Genomic DNA, 22743 nt, shown 5'->3' with positions numbered 1-22743 from the left:
GGAGGAAAAAAAAAAACAAATGTGGTATTCTGGAAATCATGTCAAGCTCTTCTCGTCCTCTTTTCTCTGAAAATCCCTTTGGTAGTGAGCCATTAATAGCAGTGAGATTGTTATAAGGGTTGGGTAGCATTACCATAGCAATCTAATTCACAAGATCTTGGATCCTGTTAAGTAACAAGTGTTTTTCTTCTTTTCTGTACTTTTGATGAATTAGCTACTAATTCTCAACCAGCACACTACCCCAGACTAACCAATTTAAAATCACTGAGGTGAACCCTCATCTTCAGTATTTTTTTTTTTTTTACTTCTCTAGGCAATTCTACTGGACAGCCATTTGAGGACTGCTGAGTTTGAACTGTGTAATGACAAACCTGTTGCTGAGGTTGGGGATGATAGTTACAGAGGGTTTATTTTTGGAGACTGGATAATCTGAAAGGGGAGCGAATGATCAACGAGATGAGGTGGGAGGAGAGTGGTGGGCAATAAGTGTGAGTCCAGAATTGCCACTGAAAAATCACCTCTGGTAGCTATGACCAGAGCTCCTTTTAGAATAGGGTATCTAATTTTCAGTTTCAAGTTTTGTGTTGTTATAATTTATCCCCCAATCCCATGCTTCTACATATTCTATTGTACTATTTGTATTTCATGTGTGGGTGGGATTATAGGAAGTGAATCAGGGAAAAGGGCTGAATCCAGTATCTGGGTTGAAATGACCGACACAGATCAGGAACAAAATATAGCATTTAGATGTATGATGACTAGAAAATGTAGAAGTGGTGTGGGAAACTGTCTTCTTTCCAAAAATTGCAAGGTGATTTCTGTAAGAACAAAAAATAGGGTTTGGATTGGAGGTAACCCGTCATATGTGTCAAAGTTTTAGAATGAAATCAGTTTGGAAATCATCATATCAGCTAAAGCTAGAGGAATTATGAATTGGATACCTTAAGGCAGCCTGTGTTAATGGAGGAACAGTTAAATTTCTGGGCCTACCTGTTAAGGTCACTGCTGATAAATGGCAATAAAAACCACAGAGAAGCCTTATATTTTTAACCTCAAAGGGGAAAGTTGTATGCAATCAGCTTATCTGAAAGTGATAGAAAATAATTAAAGTTCAAGTAAAAGTTGGGGGTTGGAGAGATGGCAGGGTGAGGGATATTGTTCTTTCTGATCCTAACAAAGTGCAGTTTCTGTACAAACATCGGTGCCATGAGTTTAGTGTTGCCTCCTTATAATGAATCCTTATTTGTATATAAGAACAAAAGCTGAAAGCACAACAATGAAATCCTAACAGCTTTCCCTATAAGGTAATAAAGAGTACACTAACTGACAATAGTTGAATAGTCATAGATAAAACATTCTCTAGAACTCAAGCCTGAAGTTTATCAAGAAATCAAGGCATACTTTACAAGAATTTCCCATAAGTTAGCATGTGCTTTTGGGAATGAACATTAATGTCTTTATTTTTAAAGTGTGGGATAGAGTATAATGGGTCCAACAAGATGGAAACAAAAAAAAATTGGCAAATAAATTAAGCTAAACAAATTTGCAAATTTTACTACTCACAATTTGGAGCTGTCCTTAAGTAATTCTTTGTGTTGTGGGTTTAACTTGACTTTCCTAACAAGTTCTATGTAAGTTCTAAGAAGGTACTAGCAGAACATATTACTAGATTCTTGTTTTCTATAAAATTTATATAATTTATTCATTTATAAACCTGGGAAAAGTAAGCCTCCTAGAGGTCAACCAGATTCTGAGCTTCCATGTTGTCATTCACCAAATTATTACCTTAGGAACTAGGTTCTAAAATCCTTCCACATTACCAGATCTAATGACCAAACTTGATTGGTCCTTTTAGAAGGATTTGTTTATGCTAGAGGGTTTTGGTTTTGTTTTAATGAAGGCAAAAGGAAATTTATGGTAAGATTTTAAAAAATAAATTGTGAAGTAACTTCTAATTTTTGTAGCTTCACTAACCATAACAATAAATTTGTTGCCATCCAGTCATCTTTCTTACACTAGGTGCTGGATTCAAAATACAGTCACATTTACCCATAGTGCTATAAAATGGTTTTAATTTATCAACAATATACTGATAAAAGATGATAGAAGAAACTTGTGCATCAAGCACCGATTACAACATTTTTGAACGTTCATTTTTAGAATGTCTTAGTTTATCTTACTCTTCTTATATCTCTGATATTCTCTGTTAAATCATGTTAGCATATGGGAATGGTTATGACAATGATAAAACAGAAGTGTGATTCCCTTCTTTCCTTCCTTCCTTCCCTTCCTTTATTCCTATCTCCTTCTTTCCTTCCTTCCTTCCTTCCTTCCTTCCTTCCTTCCTTCCTTCCTTCCTTTCTGTCTCTCCCATTTTCTTTATATTTTATTCTTTTATTCTGATAGTTCATAGCTCACCAACTCTTTCCATCTTCACATGTTTTTCCTGATCCTCAATAGCACTGGCTCTTATTTGCAAAATAATAACAACAATTATAATAGGAGCCAGGAACATTTATAGTCTTTTGGTGTTCTCAGAATTAAGGTTAGATGTCATTAATTTTACCAAAGTTGAGATTGTATTTGTTATATTTACTTTACCTTTTAGAATTCTAGACAAAACAAGACTAAAGCCTGGTGATGTGTGATAAAAGCACTAAGGTATAGATCTTTTACAAAAGTATTATAATATTTGTAAAAGACCCATCCAAAAAGCCAGTGTTTTTATTGGCTTCACTGTAATTTTTACCTCTCAGACATATTCAACACTGGTGCAGGAAAAAAAAAAAAAATCCTAGTAACTGAGGAGGAAGCTAAAATACTAAGCTCCTTTTTTTTTTTTACTATTTTCCAGGTGCTGTGTTTTATTTAATTTTATTTTTTTGCCTTTTTAAAATTATGTTCAGTTAGCCAACATATAGTACATCAGTAGCTTTTGTTGTTGTGTTCAACGATTTGTTAGTTGTACATAACACCCAGTGTTCAAGAGTTAAAAATGGGGCTACCATAGGGGCGCCTGGGTAGTGCAGTCGTTAAGTGTCTGCTTTTGGCTCAGGGCGTGATCCTGGCATTCTGGGATTGAGTCCCACATCGGGCTCCTCAGCTGGGAGCCTGCTTCTTCCTCTCCCACTCCCCTCCTATGTTCCCTCTCTCGCTGGCTGACTGTCACATAAATAAATAAAATCTTTAAAAAAAAAATAGGGCTACCGTATGACCCAGCAATTGCACTACTAGGTGTTTATCCCAAAGATACAGATGCAGTGGAAAGTAAGGGCACATGCACCCCAATGTTCATAGCAGCAGTGTTGACAATAGCCAAACTGTGGAAGGAGCTGAGATGCCCTTCAACAGATGAATGGATAAAGAAGATGTGGTTCATATATACAATGGACTATTACTCAGCCATCAGAAAAGATGAATACCTATCATTTGCATCAGTGTGGATGGAACTGGAGGGGATTATGCTAAGTGAAATAAGTCAAGCAGAGAAACAATTATCATATGGTTTCACTCATATGTGGAACATAAGGAATAGCACGGAGGTTCCCTTTACTTTTTAATAATAACACATTCTGAAGCCTTTCCTTAGTTGAAGCCAGTCATTTGCCCCTTATGTCCCAAGGTAAGCACTATCAACCAAAGTAGATCAGCACAGACCAGTTCCTGGAAAGGGGAGAATCTTGAGAATTTCTTGCCTCTTCATCTGTGGTAGGAGTTCTTCCTGGTTGTATCAGCCAGATATGAAAGGATGGTGGATTCCACAATTACCGCAGAAAGTGGTATGCCAAAAGTATATTTTTGATTCAGTTCAACATATTTATTATTGCCTTGAACAAAGATATAGAAAACCTACTTATCATGTGTCTGTTAGCCATTTGTATGTCTTCATTGGAAAAGTGTCTGTTCATTAGCCATCAGGGAAATTCAAATCAAAACCACACTGAGATACCACCTTACACCAGTTAGAATGGCAAAAATAGACAAGGCAAGAAATAACAATTGTTGGAGAGGATGTGGAGAAAGGGGATCCCTCCTACATTGTTGGTGGGAATGCAAGTTGGTACAGCCACTTTGGAAAACAGTGTGGAGGTCCCTTAAAAAGTTAAAAATTGAGCTACCCTATGATCCAGCCATTGCACACCTGGGTGTTTACCCCAAAGATACAGACGTAGTGAAGAGCCATATGCACCCCAATGTTTATAGCAGCATTGTCCACAATAGCTAAATCGTGGAAGGAGCCGAGATGCCCTTCAACAGATGACTGGATTAAGAAGTTGTGGTCCACAAAAATAAACTCCAAATGGGTGAAAGACCTTGATGTGAGACAGGAATCCATCAAAATTCTAGAGGAGAACATAGGCAGCAACCTCTACGACATCGGCCAAAGCAACCTTTTTCATGACACATCCCCAAAGGCAAGAGAAACAAAAGATAAAATGAACTTATGGGACTTCATCAAGATAAAAAGCTTCTGCACAGCCAAGGAAACAGTCAAAAAAACTAAGAGGCAGCCCATGGAATGGGAGAATATATTTGCAAATGACACTACAGATAAAGGACTGGTATCCAAGATCTACAAAGAACTCAAACTCAATACACGAGAAACAAATAAACAAATCAAAAAATGGGCAGAAGATATGAACAGACACTCTTCCAATGAAGACATACAAATGGCTAACAGACACATGAAAAAATGTTCAAAATCATTAGCCATCAGGGAAATTCAAATCAAAACCACACTGAGACACCACCTTACACCAGTTAGAATGGCAAAAATAGACAAGGCAAGAAATAACAATTGTTGGAGAGGATGTGGAGAAAGGGGATCCCTCCTACATTGTTGGTGGGAATGCAAGTTGGTACAGCCACTTTGGAAAACAGTGTGGAGGTCCCTTAAAAAGTTAAAAATTGAGCTACCCTATGATCCAGCCATTGCACACCTGGATGTTTACCCCAAAGATACAGACGTAGTGAAGAGAAGGGCCATATGCACCCCAATGTTCATAGCAGCATTGTCCACAATAGCTAAATCGTGGAAGGAGCCGAGATGCCCTTCAACAGATGACTGGATTAAGAAGTTGTGGTCCACAAAAATAAACTCCAAATGGGTGAAAGACCTTGATGTGAGACAGGAATCCATCAAAATTCTAGAGGAGAACATAGGCAGCAACCTCTACGACATCGGCCAAAGCAACCTTTTTCATGACACATCCCCAAAGGCAAGAGAAACAAAAGATAAAATGAACTTATGGGACTTCATCAAGATAAAAAGCTTCTGCACAGCCAAGGAAACAGTCAAAAAAACTAAGAGGCAGCCCATGGAATGGGAGAATATATTTGCAAATGACACTACAGATAAAGGACTGGTATCCAAGATCTACAAAGAACTCAAACTCAATACACGAGAAACAAATAAACAAATCAAAAAATGGGCAGAAGATATGAACAGACACTCTTCCAATGAAGACATACAAATGGCTAACAGACACATGAAAAAATGTTCAAAATCATTAGCCATCAGGGAAATTCAAATCAAAACCACACTGAGACACCACCTTACACCAGTTAGAATGGCAAAAATAGACAAGGCAAGAAACAACAATTGTTGGAGAGGATGTGGAGAAAGGGGATCCCTCCTACATTGTTGGTGGGAATGCAAGTTGGTACAGCCACTTTGGAAAACAGTGTGGAGGTCCCTTAAAAAGTTAAAAATTGAGCTACCCTATGATCCAGCCATTGCACACCTGGGTGTTTACCCCAAAGATACAGACATAGTGAAGAGAAGGGCCATATGCACCCCAATGTTCATAGCAGCAATGTCCACAATAGCTAAATCATGGAAGGAGCCGAGATGCCCTTCAACAGATGACTTGATTAAGAAGTTGTGGTCCATATATACAATGGAATATTACTCAGCTATCAGAAAGAATGAATTCTCAACATTTGCTGCAACATGGACGGCACTGGAGGAGATAATGCTAAGTGAAATAAGTCAAACAGAGAAAGACAACTATCATATGATTTCTCTCATCTATGGAACATAAGAACTAGGATGATCGGTAGGGGAAGAAAGGGATAAAGAAAGGGGGGGTAATCAGAAGGGGGAATGAAACATGAGAGACTGTGGACTATGAGAAACAAACTGAGGGCCTCGGGGGGGGGGGATGGGATAGACCGGTGATGGGTAGTAAGGAGGGCACGTATTGCATGGTGCACTGGGTGTTATATGCGACTAATGAATCATCGAGCTTTACATCACAAACCGGGGATGTACTGTATGGTGACCAACATAATATAATAAAAAATCATTAAAAAAAAAAAAAAAAGCAGGGCAGGCTTTAGGCACAGCTAGATCTAGGGCCTCCAGAAAAATAACAGAACTGAGTTCTCATTGCTTTCTGCTAGCCTTTGAGTTTCTCCTCAGACTCTGCACGTGGTACAAATTCAGGCTTACATAGTCCTTAGTTCATAGGATCTCTGCAGAAACTTCTTTCCAATAGTCCCCGCAGAAGTTCTGTTGAAAGCTCTTTTTAGTCTGCCTTGAATTACATGCCTGTTCTTTCACCACTGTGGCTAAGGAGCTGCAGGACTCAGGAAGGCCAGACCTGGTCATGTACTCATCATCTAAGCCACAGGGAATAGATTCCCCATGATAAATAAGAATTCTGTTACCAGGGGATGGGGAAAGAGATGTTGAACAAAAAACAACATATATCCAAACATAACCCAATAGAAAAGCTATTGTAGGTAAAGGAGATGAACAAACAATCCTAATAAAACCATTCAAGGCCAATAAACACGAAAATAACTTCAACCTCACCATTAATCGGGGAAATGCAAAATGATTCTTTTTTCTTTTTTGCCCATCAGATAAAAATTATCAAATGTAGGTGAGACTTGTGGGGAAATGAGCACTCTCCATACACTTCGTGAAAGTAAAAAGTTACGCAGACCTTCGGGAAAGCTAAGATGGATCTATCAGAAAGTATATCCTTTAACCCAACAATCTACCGTATACAACTCCATCCAAAGAAATTCACACACATGTCCACAAATATATGGAAAAGATGTTTACTTTGGCAATGTAATAGCAAGAGAAGAAATACAGGAATAGTTAAATATTGGGTTTTTCGTACTACTGAATCCTATTTAAAAAAAAAAGCAAGGTGTGGAACAGTACATATATATGATCCTGTTTATATAAAATAGCATTTATGTGTGTATGTATATTCATATGGAAACGTATGGAAAGGGACTAGATGGATATACATAAAACTATGGGCAGTAGAATGTGATTGGAAGCACTGGAGAAAAGTGTCTGTCTTTGCTCTTATATTTGTGTATCATTTAAGTTTTGTACAATGAGATGGTAGTCATTTATAATTTCATAATTAAAAAAGAAAAATAGGCAAATGCAATTCAAAAAAAAAAGAAGTTGTGGTCCGTTTATACAATGGAATATTACTCAGCTATCAGAAAGAATGAATTCTCAACATTTGCTGCAACATGGACAGCACTGGAGGAGATAATGCTAAGTGAAATAAGTCAAGCAGAGAAAGACAATTATCATATGATTTCTCTCATCTATGGAACATAAGAACTAGGAAGATTGGTAGGGGAAGAAAGGGATAAAGAAAGGGGGGGTAATCAGAAGGGGGAATGAAATATGAGAAACTATGGACTATGAGAAACAACCTGAGGGCCTCAGAGGGGAGGGAGGTGGGGGAATGGGATAGACCGGTGATGGGTAGTAAGGAGGGCACGTATTGCATGGTGCACTGGGTGTTATATGCAACTAATGAGTCATTGAACTTTACATCGGAAACCGGGGATGCACTGTATGGTGACCAACATAATATAATAAAAAATCATTAAAAAAAAAAAAGAAAACCTACTTATCAAATTGTGGATATCACAAAAAAGAGTCATTGGATAACACATTTTTTTTAAAAAGTTGATTGACAAGATCACTGATCAAATGTAACAGATAGCATTTAGTAGGATAAGTGTAAAAGTCTGTAGTTGAAAAAATAAATGTGATTTAATAATTATTAGTAGCATGTTCTGGGAAAAATCGTATGCTTTTTTTAAGCTCCAGACAACAGAGCTAGTTAAAATGAGAAAAAATTACAGAGAAAAAGGAAAATCTATGTAACAGTTCAAATTGGGCAGAACTTTGAGATACTGTATTCCTTTTAAGTGCAACCAAAAAATTAAATCTTAACATTGAAACATCAAGAGTTGAAAGAAACCCTAAAGGTTATCTAAATTTTACCTTCTTTTCTTATATCTATGTATCTCTGTCTTTCTATTTGTATATTCATATTCATATGTGAGGAAACTGAGGACAAGAGAGACAAAGTAACTTTGTGAAAGTGTCATGGGAAATAGAGGGATAATGATAAATGCTAAGATCCCAGCCCTAAACTTTTGCACTCTGGTCTGCTGTCTTTCTGTTGTGCTGGTGATTATTTCATTAGGAGAGGGAAGCATGGTAACCTTATACACTATATTTTATCTGGTTGTTTTTTTAAGTTGGTATGGTGTTTTCTGAAATTGTATGTCAATTTAGGTGGGGAAACAGGACTTTGAATTTTCTAGGAAAGACCCAGCAACCCAAGTTAACATGGAGATGAGTGTATTCACAACAGATGATCAATAAGTGTTAATTAATCATACAAAAATAGACAGCTGGGGGTGAAAGGCCTTTAAGAGACTTACATTTCTTGTTTCCTATTTTTAAACAGGACTATGCATAATCTAGTTCTGTAGATGGTCAGCTCTTCAACTTAATTCAAAAAGGTTAACTTTTCTCAGTGTCAATAAGCCTCTCCCTTGTTTTACTGACTAATACCATTATGACCGTATGTGGTTTTTCTTTTAATTCTGCCTGTGGTTACAATGCACAGTAGCTGGCCTGCAATCTCTCTATACGTAATCCTTGAAAATAGTTACCAACTATCCTATGTGTCTTATTATACCTGTGGGGAGCTAATTATAATTGTTATTACCTTAAATTGTAAATTCTATTTTCCAATCCTGTGATTATTTTATACATTACCGATTACCATATGTCTTAAGACAGTTTATTTATTTATTTATTTATTTATTTATTTATTTATTTATAGGGTTTTTTTTTTTTAAAGATTTTTATTTATTTATTTGACAGAGAGAGAGACAGCCAGGGAGAGAGGGAACACAAGCAGGGGGAGTGGGAGAGGAAGAAGCAGGCTCTCAGCAGAGCAGGGAGCCTGATGTGGGGCTCAATCCCGGAACGCCGGGATCGCGCCCTGAGTCGAAGGCAGACGCTTAATGACTGAGCCACCCAGGCGCCCCAAGACAGTTTATTTTTAATTCAATTCCAGAAGTGAACTCCATGATTACAAGGACTGTCTATCATGTTCCCCACCAAACTCTTAAGCCTATAATAATGTTTGGCACACATTAAATATTCTATAAGTGTTGTTGAATAAGGATAATTAAAGTTAAAAAATATCATATTTTGGAAAAAGTTCAGGACACAGTTATGATAGTCTTTTCTTCCCTTTCTATATTTATATGTATTTCCATTTGTATCTTTACGGTTTGTTGTAAAATTTTATCTTTCAGCCTGGTTTTATTCCTAATTAAGACATTCCTGACATAATTTGTTTATTTTGCAGATATTCCAGATCTTAGAAAATATATTCTTTTTTTTAAGAAAACACATTTTTATATATTAGTGAACATATCCAATTTAAAGTGTGTAGGTATGCAGTATGTATGTGAAAGAATTGATAAGAAAGGGATTTGTATATAAATGACTGATTTAATTCTTCTATTGTTTTGGTCCTCCTTACTGATCACCACGTGAGTGATTTGCTCACTAATCTCCCAAATATACCTAATAGAAATAATACAAGGAAAATTCTCAGTCCTCAGTGCTTTGATCTAGTGGGCCTGACCATTTAGAGATAGCCTCAGTGTTACAAATTAATCTATTATCCACAAAATGGATATTCATGAAGTGTCTACTACACATCTGATTACATTAGTTAAAGTTGGGTCAGTTGCAATCCCTACCTATGAATTATCTCACATTCTGTTTCTTTTTTTTCTTTTTTTTTTCTTTTTAAGATTTTATTTACTTATTTATTTAGAGAGAATGAGCATGAGTGGGGGGGGAGGGACAGAGGGAGAGAGAGAAAGAATTCCAAGCAGACTCCAAGCTGAGCACAAAGTCCGAACTGGTGTTCGATCCCAGGACCCTAAGATCATGACCTGAGCTGAAATCAAGAGTCAGACATTAACCAACTGAGCTACCCAGGCACTCTTCCCACAGTTTGTTTCTAAGAAGAAATGTAAAGCCCCAATTTCAGCTCAATATAATAATAAAAGTATATGGGAGATGTAGTGGTGTATGTGAGAAAGAATATTTCCTGTTTATATGAAACAGGAGTTTGCAGCCTGGCAGAGCTATTAGAGGGTAATTCAAAAGTAAGATTCCCATACAAAATAGGGTATTTTTTCTAATACTTGTGAAGATTGTTGTGAATGTTTTCTTTGAACTCTTGCAAAATTACTTGCCTGTACTACTTATATGCTGCTCATGATACACTATCGTGAATTGTTAGTCTTTTATTTTACGCACGTATCTTCTCCTTATTGAGCTTATAAAGTTTCTCATGATAAAACTGTGTCTTCCTGTATCCCCTTCCAGCCAGTCTTTGTATAGCATATCACATTTATTCATTATTCTCCAAATGTTTACTTTGAGCTTACTGTGCGCCAGGTATTATTATTCTACGAGCCAGGGATAAACCAGTGAACAAAATAAAGCCCCATCCCTCACAGGGATTACATTTCTATGAGATAAGACAGGCACTGAAGAACAACCCAATAAATATATAATGGGTTTGACAGTAATAAATGCTGTGGTTTGGTAAGGTGGGGTAGAGCATGTCAAGGAAATAATTTTTTACAGAGTAGTCAGGGAAAGTTTCAGTAAGAAGGAGGGGATATTTGAGCTAAGACAGAGGTGTGCAGATATCTGAGGGAAGAGCTTCCAAACAGAAAGAGTAAAGAACCTTAGACTGATAGTATTTGGTTTGTGATAGGCAAAGAAAGGTCTGTTACCAGAGATGATAAGTGAGGGGGAGAGTGGAAGGTTGTCTGGTGAGAGAGGGTTGAAGGGTGTGGGTAGATCCTGAAGGTCATGGGAAGGAACTTTACTTTTACCTTGAATGAGATGACAAATGATTAGAGAGTTTGAGAAGAGAGAAATGATCTTGTTTACTTTAAAAGGGTAACAATAGTCCCTAAACAGAGAAAGGACTGGGGAGGAAAGGAGAGTACTGAGGCAAAAATTAAGCTGGGCAATAAGTCAGAAAGCTAATTGCAATGTAGTTGATCTTGGACAACGTGGGGGTTAGAGGCACTGACCCCTGCGCAGTTGAAAATCTGCATATAACTTTTGACTCCCCTAAAACTTAACTACTAATGACCTAGTGTTGACTAGAAGCCTTACCAATAACATAGACAGTTACTTACATATTTTATATGTATGTTCTATGTATTATATACTGTATTCTTAGAATAAAGCAAGGTAAAAAAAGAAAATGTTACTAAGAAAATCGTAAGAGAAATACGTTCAAAATAAAGAAATACTTTACTGAGTTTATTGATGCTGTAAGTTTACATCATCTGCCTACGAGATAAATTGTCAGTGACTATATCAATATTGTTCAGTATATTTATTGAAAAAAAAATCCATGTATGAATGGGCCCACACAGTTCAAATTCAGGTTGTTCAAGAGTCAACTGTGCTTCAGGCAAGAGTTAATAGTAGTTTGGATTGCACTGTAAGTAGTAGAGAGTGTGAGAAGTGGTTTGATGATGGATATGATTTGAAAGAAGAATAAAAAGAACCAGAAATGCTTGGTGATAGATTGAACACTAGAGTATTTGGGTTATGGATTAGATGTGAAGTTTGAGAAAAAGTAATCAAGGATAATATGAGGTTTTTAGCCCAAAAAACAAAGGATGGGGATACCATCCATCATACCATCATGGCATGTAGAGTTGCCATGTGGAAGACTGCAAGAGAGAGTGTTCCACGTAGAAATCCAGAATTTGTCTTTTGTATACCAAGATTGCCTTCTCTACATACAAGTGGAGATACAAAGTAGGCAGTTAGATACATGGGTCTAATGTTTGTGGAAGAGATTTGGATTTGACATATGCTTAGTATTGATTCAAAAATAATGTTTATTGTTCATTGATTCACTCTTTCAAATGTTAACTAATAATTTAACAAAATTGGAAAAAATCAAACAAATTCTTGCTTTCCAGACATATATTTGAAAATGGTATCTACTCTGCTTCAAACGATTATGTATTTGACTTACCATTCTTGAGAACAAGGGGGTTTTGGAATCTTTTTTCAATCAAGCAAAAGAATTTAGACTATATTTTACTTGAAATGGAATCTCAAAACTTACTGATAAATGGCTTTATTATACTAATTGCTTTTTCTTTATTTCCATAGTCTGTCACTGTGCCAGACGGAAATTATATTGGTCTTAAAGGATTTGTTCTTCAAATGGCCACGTAGGTCACAACACAAAAACTTACTTAGTTGGTGGCAAATTTATTATTTAATGATTTGTCCCCAGTGTCTTTCTGGTGGCTATATTTAAAATCATTGGTCTATAATTGCTACCCTTTATGCGTATGCATGCACATATAATATATTTCATTTATAATCTTTTGACACATTTTTCATTCAAATATTCAAAAAGCACTGTTATTTAAAGACTCTGCAATAGCATAGAGCCATTTTTCAAGTATTCTTAAGCCCATTTGTACAATCAGAGTTTGAAAAATAATTTAAGGGGTTTGTAGTTGACATTTGGGAAACTAGTTCCTCAGAAGGAATAATTGAATGCTAGGGCATTTTTAAGACTTTATACATTTTGAATGACCTTATGCTTAAAACACTCTTGGTATAGTTGAAATCTTTCTTTCCATTCTCTCTCTACTTTGAGACTTTGTTGATTATCTCCAGTAGTATTCTTTTTACATTTAGAGAACTCAGACACAGGTATAGGTATGAAGAGAAAAACTGTGGTCCAAAATAGCATGGTTTGATATCAGGATTGCAAAGTAATGTGAAATAAGTATTTATTGAGTTAAATGAGTAGAAAAATGAAGAAAAAATAATCAAGGATGTGATAGGTCATTTCCACATTTATTTCAAAAGTACTTTTAAAAAACCATTTGACTAGGTTCTTTCATGTTGTTTTAATATCTTTCTTGCTATTTGTGTTAGTAAACTGTCCTGAAGAATATTTATACCCTAGTATACCCAGGATGATAACCCCCAAAATATTAATGCAATGTGATCCTAATAATATATCGATACCTTTTATAGTGTATGTGTATGTTTTTTTTTGTTTTTTTTGTTTTTTTTGTTTTTTTCTTTTTGTCTTATCCATAGAAAATGATACCATCTACTGGACAGACATGGGCTTCAATAAAATTAGCCGAGCTAAAAGAGATCAGACTTGGAAAGAAGATATCATTACCAATGGCTTGGGAAGAGTGGAGGGGATAGCTATTGACTGGATTGCTGGTATAATCCATGGTTTTTTTCTGTTCCCATTTTGTACCTATTTTGTTAGGGTCTCAATCTCCTTCATAAAAATTCTGTTTCCAACTCATAACAATTTTTTTTTTTTTTTTTTTTTTTTTTTTTACTTCTAGCCCCAGGGATAGTCTCTTTTGCTCTTGGCTTCATTCCTTCTAATGCCTTTGAGTCTTTAGACAAGTGCTTTTATGCAGAAGTAGATTATGTAGTGTTAACTTTGCCCAAATCTCCTGGGAACTGTGAGGCAGGTAAACAAAAGTGTTAGAAGTTCTCTCTTGCCTGGGGTCAGTAGAAAGTTAAAATAGATCCCTTCTTTGGGTGAGAGAAGTTTCAATTTATTTTTAACGTGTACATGTATCATTATATGGTTTAAACTGTAGATGTGTGAGATTGGGAAGTATTTGCATATTAGTTTATTTACAGCTTTCCGCTTAGGAAGTGGACACATTAAAAAAATATAGGAAGTAAATGATTTCTTGATAGTTATGTGAATGCTCAGAAAGTTAATTTTAGCTATAACTAATAAATAATTTTCTTTCTCACAACCATATTATAAACACATCTGTATTTCTCCTAGGTAACATATATTGGACAGATCATGGTTTCAACTTAATTGAAGTTGCAAGACTCAATGGCTCTTTCCGTTATGTAATTATTTCCCAAGGCCTGGATCAACCAAGATCTATAGCTGTGCATCCAGAGAAAGGGTAATTTTAAGCTTTACATATATCTTGAGTTTTAAGTGAGTTTTCTTAAGTTTCATTTTTAAAAAATCCATATGTCCATATTAATATTTATTTTTAGTTATAATGTTTGAAATGAAACTCAATATTTCACCTAGCAAAAAAAAAAAAAAGTTTATTTTCACTCTGTGATGTATATTTCAGAATATATTTAATGGGGCTATATTTATTATGCAGTTCTTTAATGTATGTGTAAATCCAAGTAAGTACACCAACATATTTCTAGATTCTCAATTCTCTACCCTACAACTTTTTACAAAATGAGTACTCACTTATTTGCTGAATGGCTGATATCCAGCCTCATTCTTCAATATTTCTAAAGCTTCAGTTTCCATTTATAAGTCTATGATTACCAAAACAACATATTCATCCCAAGCTTTGTATTTTTTTCCTTTGAGTTCCAGGTAAATATGTCTACCTGCCTTTTTGACATCTTCATTTTTCCATTTAGATATTTCATAGGCACTCAAACTGTACATACCTAAAACTGAAATGAATTCAATCTGCCATCAAGTTCTGTTAATATTTCCTTTCTAAATATTATCAATCTACTACTCTCCATCTTTGCAACTCCCACTCTAATTAAATCTGTTCTTATCTTACACATACAACACTGCAATAATTTCCCAATTCATCTCCTAACATCGTTAAAGGTTACAGTGAATTTTTTTTTCTTTTAATATAATCTTGTTTAAATCCTTTTGAGGGATCCCCATTGACTTTTGTGTAAAGGCCAAAATTTCTGTTGTGATCCTTCTTTTTTTTTTTTTTTAAGATTTATTTGTTTATGTATTTATGTGTATGTATGTATGTATGTATGTATGTATTTTAGAGAGACCGTGAGCAGGTGGGGGAGGAGCAGAGGGAGAGGGACAGCCAGACTCTATGCTGAGGGAGGAGCCCAATATGGGCCTCACTGCAGGGGTCAATGCAGGGCAGGATCTCACAGACCCTGAGATCACCACCCTGAGATCATGACTTGAGCCGAAATCAAGAGTCACTCAGCCAACTGAACCATCCAGGCACCCCTGTTGTGATCCTTCTTAATCCTGCCTTATGTAAATATTCAGACTCAAACTCCTGCTACTGCCTCTTTGGTATCTCAATCTCTGCTAGGCTAAGTAGTTTTAAGAATATTTTCAGATATTTCTTATTCTTTTTGGTTCCTACCCTTTGAACAACGACTTTCCTTTATCGGCAGTGTTTTTCTTCCTACTTTTACTTGGCTAAATTTTATTTATCCTTCCCTGCCTCTGTAAACAGATTAGATTGTTCTATTCTATGATACCAAAATACCTAGTACTCTCATTACTTTCATTTTTTTATATAAATTCTGTGCACTAATATTTGCTTATTTGCTTATATTTATTTGCTTAGTATCTCTATTTTCACTGGGACTGGATGATGTCTCCATTCTTCACTGTACTATGAGGAGAGAAGTCATGTGTGTTTGGTTTATTTCTCTATCCCCAGGGCCTGGTACAGTGGCTGGTAAAGAATAAAATGCTGACTGATAACAGCTTTTCTCTTAACCAATAATATAGAAGTAGTCCTATTATAAAACTTTATATAAGTTGCCACCACTGTGTTTCTTTCATTGCTAGTATGATTTGACTTCAGAGTTTTTTGTTTGTTTTTAAAGGGCGGATATTTTTATGTTAATAGGCCTCCTCTTCCTTTTGGAGGGGTGGACAAGTGACCCGCAGTGCTGATTTAGAATGAAGTCAATCTATGTAAAACATCAAATCGGCTCTCGTGAAAATCTGCAAACTTTCCTTTTTGTTTTATGTTGTATGTAGGCTTTCCTATATCATCATTTGCTTCAGTTTCTTGACAAATGCTATAAAGTTAAGTCATTGTATTAGTACAGTGAAAAAGGAAACAAAGAAGGTTAATATAGGAGAAAGATATAACACCTCCAATTTGTCACACTTCAAGCTAAGATTACGATGTAAAAATTTAAAAACCTGCATTGGTTAAGAATGTTCTTGGATGCAAAAATTTATAGAGTGTAAGCCTATAGGAGTTTTTCCTTTCTGTTTTTTCCAGCTGTTATCTTTACTAGGTTATAGTCTGTCTTAGACTTGGTGGTATGGTCCCATTGTTACAACATGCCTCATATATCATCAGGGAGTATGTTTACACTTAAGAAGAAGGGGAGAGGATAAAAACAGCTTTTCCTTGCTAGATTGTATTTGAGAAGAAAAACACCCTTATGTCAATTCCTTTGTTATCCCTTAACCAGAAATGGGTTACATGCCCATCCTTAGATTAGTCACTAGCCAAAGGGAAGAGATTGTTTTGACATATTTAGACAAGTTATGTTTCATCACATGGGCTGGTATAAGGTCCCAGACCTAACAGTATACACAACAAACTCAGTTTCGATTACTAAGGTAGACCTTGAGGAGGTGGATTTCAAAGAGACATTATGAGGAGGAAGGAAACCAATTCTCTTGATTTTTCCATTTCAGTTAGTCATTCCAACATGCTCTCCTTTCTTAGTTCATTTTCTCTTCGACACCTTAATGTTGGAGTTCCCAGGACTCAGTCTTTGGTGCTATTCTCTTCTTTGGTAGTCTCATCCCACCTAAATGTTAAAGACTATAAAATGTTGTTAGCCAGACCACACCTCACTCTAAGCTCTAGATTTTTATGTTATGTACTACTTCTTTAACATTTTCGATTACAAATCTGTGGCAGATTTTATTTTCCAAGATGATTACAATAATATCTGCCATTCCACATGCTCTTCTTAAAAGGTGATATTGACTCTTCCAAACAGAGAAGTGGAGCATCTTTTCCACATGCTTGAATTTGGGTAGGCTTATGACGATTATGGAAGTGATACCATGTAAAATCTAAGGCTTATCATAAGAGAAAATAAAACTTCTACATGGTTCTCTTGGGACATTCTTAGAAACCAGCCACTCTGCTGTGAGGAAGCCAAGCAACATCATGAAGGGGCCAATGTAGGTGTTTCAGCCAACAACCCTAGCTAAGGTCCGAGCTGACAGCCAGCACCAGTTACTAGATATGTTGAGTGAGTGAATCTAAATGATTCTAGTCCCTAGCTGTTATGTCACCTTACCCTTCATGGCACCTTGGTGGATGTGAAGAAGGGATGAGTTGTTCCTGCTGAGCTCTGATCAAATTACAAATGTAGAAGCAATTAAGTTATTGTTGTTTTAAGCCTTTAAATTTGGAGGGGTTTGCTAGCAGCAAGATAACCAAAAGGAGATCCACCAGAAATCTTAACCTTAACAGGTTCAAAACTAAACTGAATCGTTCTCTACAATTATGAGTCCTCCATTAGTTGATGCCAGTTCTGTTATTTCAGTTGCTTAGGTCAAAACACTTGGTATGAACTTTGGTGTCTCTCTCATATACCCTATATCTAATATACCAGGAATTCTATTACCCTATCAATCTATTTAAAAGCTCACAACAAACCTAGAGTAATATTATTTCCTCCATTTAACAGATAAGGAAACTGAGTCAGCTCTTTTAAATATTAGTCTGCTCTCAAGTGGATATGTGGGAGAGTTAGGTTTTTCTAAACTCCAAAATCATGCTACAGTATATGCATATGCATATGCATGTGTGTGTTACATAGTACACATGCACACATATATTAGTAAACGTTACAAAAATTAATAACCAAAACTTTCAAACATACAAGAAAACAGTTTTAACAGTTTCAGGATAAAATTGCACTGAAAATTTAAAGGTTAAAAATGTAAGTAAAAGAGGATAAGCCATAATGAGAAAATGCTAGGAAAAAATTAGGAGAGGGGAGGCTTATAAAATAATTTTGAGTTGGGTCTGACTTCCCCTTCCCCTGTAGAGCCCCTTGCCTACAACCGTGTGTATGCCCTTATATATTAAGACTGTGAAGGGAGGGTGTGCTTCTGTTTAATTCCTAGAATATAACAAATGGCTCAATTGAATATGTCTACATCACACTCATAAACTTAAAAATAAAAATGTACTCTTCCAATGTGATGGTATTTTAAAATCTCTTTTTAAATTTTAATTTATGGGGCGCCTGGGAGGCTCAGTCGTTAAGCGTCTGCCTTCGGCTCAGGGCGTGATCCCAGCGTTCTGGGATCGAGCCCCACATCAGTCTCCTCCGCTGGGAGCCTGCTTCCTCCTCTCCCACTCCCCCTGCTTGTGTTTCCTCTCCCGCTGCCTGTCTCTCTGTCAAATAAATAAATAAAAATCTTTAAATAAAAAAGTATAATTTATAATCAAGCAATAAATCATTATCGCCTCAATAGAGAAAACTTGATCAATTGCTGTATTGTGGATGATTATTCTAATGGTAGGAGCAAATATAATTTGAATGTTATGAAGTCCCAGAGATACACAGGAAATGAGTTTTTCTAATAGAGAATTTCTTCCCCTTGTATTTGTAATAAGCCCAACACTTCATTTGTATGATCGAAAGTGTCTTGTGCCTGGCCTATTATAGATTCATGCAGTTCAGTTTAGCAGGCCTCTTGCTGCTGTGACTTGCCAATCTGTAGTTTTCTTTTTCATTTTTTGTCAAAACCTAGTATACGACCTCAAGTTGTTGTTCCAGGTCTTCTTTTCTTTAAGTATTCTTTTTATATCTCCATAGCCGTCTTAGCATAAAAACATACCTACTCTTCTCTAGAATGATTGAGAACATCAGGCAAAGGGATCCACATAGACTCTACTTTCTGTCAGTTTATTAAAAAAACATTCAGTGAGTGCAGCACACTGTGTGCAAGGTCATGTCAGGGCATCTCCATCTCTTCTTCAGCCTTCAGTTCAGTACATCTTGACAAAATAAGACTGCTTACTGTGTGAGAGACACTGGTAGGCACTGTTAAGTATGATAGTATAAAAATAAGATGCTGCTTCTTTTCACAATGAGTTTCTGTTTAAACAAATACAAAATTTCAGTTAAAGTAATAGTTTCATATTATAACGTGAGATCCATTTTCAGGTATGAAAAGACTAGATCAGTATGACTCAAGCCTAAATCTCATCTCTAAATCTCATGTTAACATAATTTCTGTAAGATCTTTATTTTTTTAAATATTTTATTAATTTATTTGACAGAGAGAGACAGCCAGCAAGAGAGGGAACACAAGCAGGGGGAGTGGGAGAGGAAGAAGCAGGCTCCTAGTAGAGGAGCCTGATGTGGGGCTCGATCCCAGAACGCTGAGATCACGCCCTGAGCCGAAGGCAGATGCTTAACGACTGTGCCACCCAGGCGCCCCTCTGTAAGATCTTTATAAAGTTACATTGAATTTTAAGAAAAGAGATTACATATAATCAGAGTAGGTAATCGTAGTGAGGGTAGTAACAGCAATGGTGATGCTTAGTCGAGGTTTTATGGAGAAGACTTCAAGAAAAGGGGTCTCTGAGATGTGGTGGGAACATATTATATGAAGAAGAGATAGAATAATCAAAGCATTGGTAATGGCAAAGCAAAAGCCATTGGCAAGAGTATAGCTACATAGGGAAGAGCCATGATGTAGCTGGGATAACTTGGAACCATAAAATAGGCAATACCATTCCTCACATATTAAAGAAATTGCCATGAACACCTTCTCCACTTTACCAAGGGGAATCTAAAATGGTCCCAGACGCTCTCTCCTAAGCCTTCTTTCTGGCCTCAAAGACACCACATAAGCAATGGTTAGAAGTGTAATGAGAATTTATTGAAACTGTAGCATTTTTTAAATTAGGGAATTCTTAGAAATAGTTATTATCCTAGACAGAGTCTTATGGGGGAGGGGCTTCTTTCTTTACCCTCAAGCCAAGTAATGGAGAGAGCTAGAGGCAAATATATAAAGGGGAGACTAAAATAAATAGAAAAGAGCAGTAAGTGAAAAGAAAAAGAAAAGGAAAGAGAAAAAAGAAATGTAAAGAAAAGAAAAGAAAAGAAAAGAAAGAAAAGAAAAGAAAAAAGAAAAGAAAAGAAAAGAAAAGAAAGAAAAGAGAAAAGAAAAGAAAAGAAAAGAAAAGAAAAGAAAAGAAAAGAAAAAAGTCACTTTCTCACTGCAAGTCCTCAGGCCATCAGGAGTCTGATCGAAGCTGGAGAGAGGGAAAAATTTTAAAATACATATGAAATATCAGTTTGGATTTAGAAAGATCGTCTTTTATGCCTGAAAAATTAATCTTAACAATATTATTTTTTTCTTTTAACTAAAATTGTCTTGGAAGTCCTGGATTCTTCCTGAGATAGCATGTTCTGGAAAAAAGATATTCAGCAGAGTATATGCAATCTGGAGTTGGATAAATATAAAGTCACTTTGGTTTATTCCAACAGTTCAGAACTCTGCAATAAACCATGGTAGTGGATGAGATTACCCATGAAAGAGTACAGAAAAAAAAGAAGTCTAAGGACAAAAATGGAGAATGTTTATAGTTAGGGGATGGAATGATTATGAGAGGGGAAAAAGAAAATCAACAATGAGGCAAAAGAGAAAGAGAAGTGGGCATTTCAAGTCATCAGAAAATTACTCTATCATCAAGACAAGGGAAGACATTTCCAGGGAGAAGAGTGTGCCAGCAGTAAAGAGCTTAGGAGAGATTAAAGCAAGGATGAGAACATGTAGTTGATGATCAGGATGATACCAATTTCAGGAAATTGGTAAAGACAGAAGCCAAATATAAAGAATGAATAAATGAAAGATAATTAGAATGTAGAATTAGCATATTTCATCTACAGTGACAAAAATTGGACAACGAAGGGAAAGAGGGAACAATAAAAAGGTTGAGAAGATAGTAGGGTATGGAGGAACTTTTCCTAAGTGCAGGAGTCAGGGGGTACTTCACATGTTCATAGGCAGAGGGGAAGAAACTGGCAGAAAGGCAAATTCCAGGGGATGTAGGAGGAACTTGGACAAGGAAGAAGCAATAGGGTGGGGCAGGCAGAATAGGGGACCAGAAAGCAGGTGGACAAAGTTTGCGTCTTACATTAAGTATCCTAGAAACAGATCCTGGAATGAGAATTCAATTCAGGAAATGGAAGAGAAGCAGGATAGGAAAGGAGAAGAGACCAAACAAATGTTCAACTGTGAGCAAAGTCCAGGTCTTAACTGATTACTTGGGAGCTCTGGAGTGTAAACCTCACTTGAGAGCAAGGGAGTTTGGCTTTCAAACTCCCACCCAACCATTCATTGGATGAAGGCAACCTCTGGGAGACCTATACTCCCACGATTTCTAACTCTCAGCATTGCTTGTAAAAGAAGAATTGCTAGTTCCTGTCCTCTCAAGAAAAGTGCCTGTGGGAACTGTTAGAGACAAAGGACACAGAAGCTGGGCACTAGCGATAATAGAAATAGGAAACAAGATCTGAGGGTGTCTAGGTGGCGCACCAACAGTGTCCACTACAGTTTGGAACTCCAGCTTGATGTTTCCTACTTTTGAGAACTTTTGAAATATTTTGATCTCACATGCCTATGTCCTTTTTGGTTATTGAAAGGATTAAATGAGGTAAATTTAAGTGGGAGGATTGAATTAGGGGAATTTCTCTCCCCCTTCTAGTTTTGGAGTTGGAGGGAAGAAACAGGATGCAAAATAAAATATATTTTAGCAATTAAAATTAGTGACATTGAAGAAACTCATAGGCTCATAGGTGATAGTCATAGGAGTAAGGTTAGCAGCTTTAAATGGATAGTTTTGCTGAAACTATTGGGGTGAATAGAATATGAAGGACTTAAAGCAACATGAATCTCGCTGGGATGGATTTCTAGAATCTAATTAGTATGTTTCTACAACCTTGAGTAGTAATATTCAACACCTTAGCAGTAGCCAGAAGAAAAAAAGAGAGAGAGAGAGAAAGGGAGCAGGTGGTGACAGATTCAAAGTTGGATTGTAATGGAATGTAGTGAGTTGCTGGTCAGGAGCTGAGGTCTTGAAGTTAGTGATGGAATCATGGAAACCAAGAGCAGCAGGTTAAGGTCAGAGTAAGGAATGAGGACATGAACGACCAAGACAACTCTGTAAGTTAAGCGATGATTTCAGATTTGGTAAAATTGGAAATAGAACAGTCCCATGTGGTGATTAAGATGGGTGTGTGGCCTTGCTTATGTAAGGCAGAGGCAAAGGAGGAATATAGGTCCCTGGAACAGATGAGGTGAACATGAGTTGAGATGTTCACAGGTCCTCAACATGGGTCATGAAGTCCCTAAGAATGTCAGCAGTGGAGGGAGAAGATGGCAAAGTTTTCAGTGAGTAGTAAAGCAATTAAATAAATTCGTTGGTTAATTGTGATAGAGATGATATGGTATGGGAAAGTGGGATGTGTGAATTATGAATCTTTGCTGTGAATGTTTTAAAATAAGTGAGTATAACCTCAGAGAAAGTTTTCTTTCTTACTTAAATCTCCAC

General features: G+C 36.4%; 1 protein-coding gene across 1 annotated transcript in view; it reads left to right on the top strand.

Moving 5' to 3' along the window:
* LRP1B (LDL receptor related protein 1B) overlaps window positions 1-22743 on the top strand; it is a 1450575-nt gene that overhangs the window by 997579 nt on the left and 430253 nt on the right. Inside the window, exons 36-37 of the mRNA XM_057306380.1 lie at window positions 13478-13612; window positions 14205-14334. Coding sequence (XP_057162363.1) covers window positions 13478-13612; window positions 14205-14334 — 265 coding nt within the window. The remainder of the gene's footprint in view (window positions 1-13477; window positions 13613-14204; window positions 14335-22743) is intronic.

Source organism: Ursus arctos, unplaced genomic scaffold, assembly GCF_023065955.2.
Source record: "Ursus arctos isolate Adak ecotype North America unplaced genomic scaffold, UrsArc2.0 scaffold_1, whole genome shotgun sequence".
In the NCBI taxonomy this organism is placed as follows: Eukaryota; Metazoa; Chordata; class Mammalia; order Carnivora; family Ursidae; genus Ursus; species Ursus arctos.
Note: the sequence above shows the minus strand (reverse complement) of the source record. Positions and strands in the feature narration are given on the sequence as shown.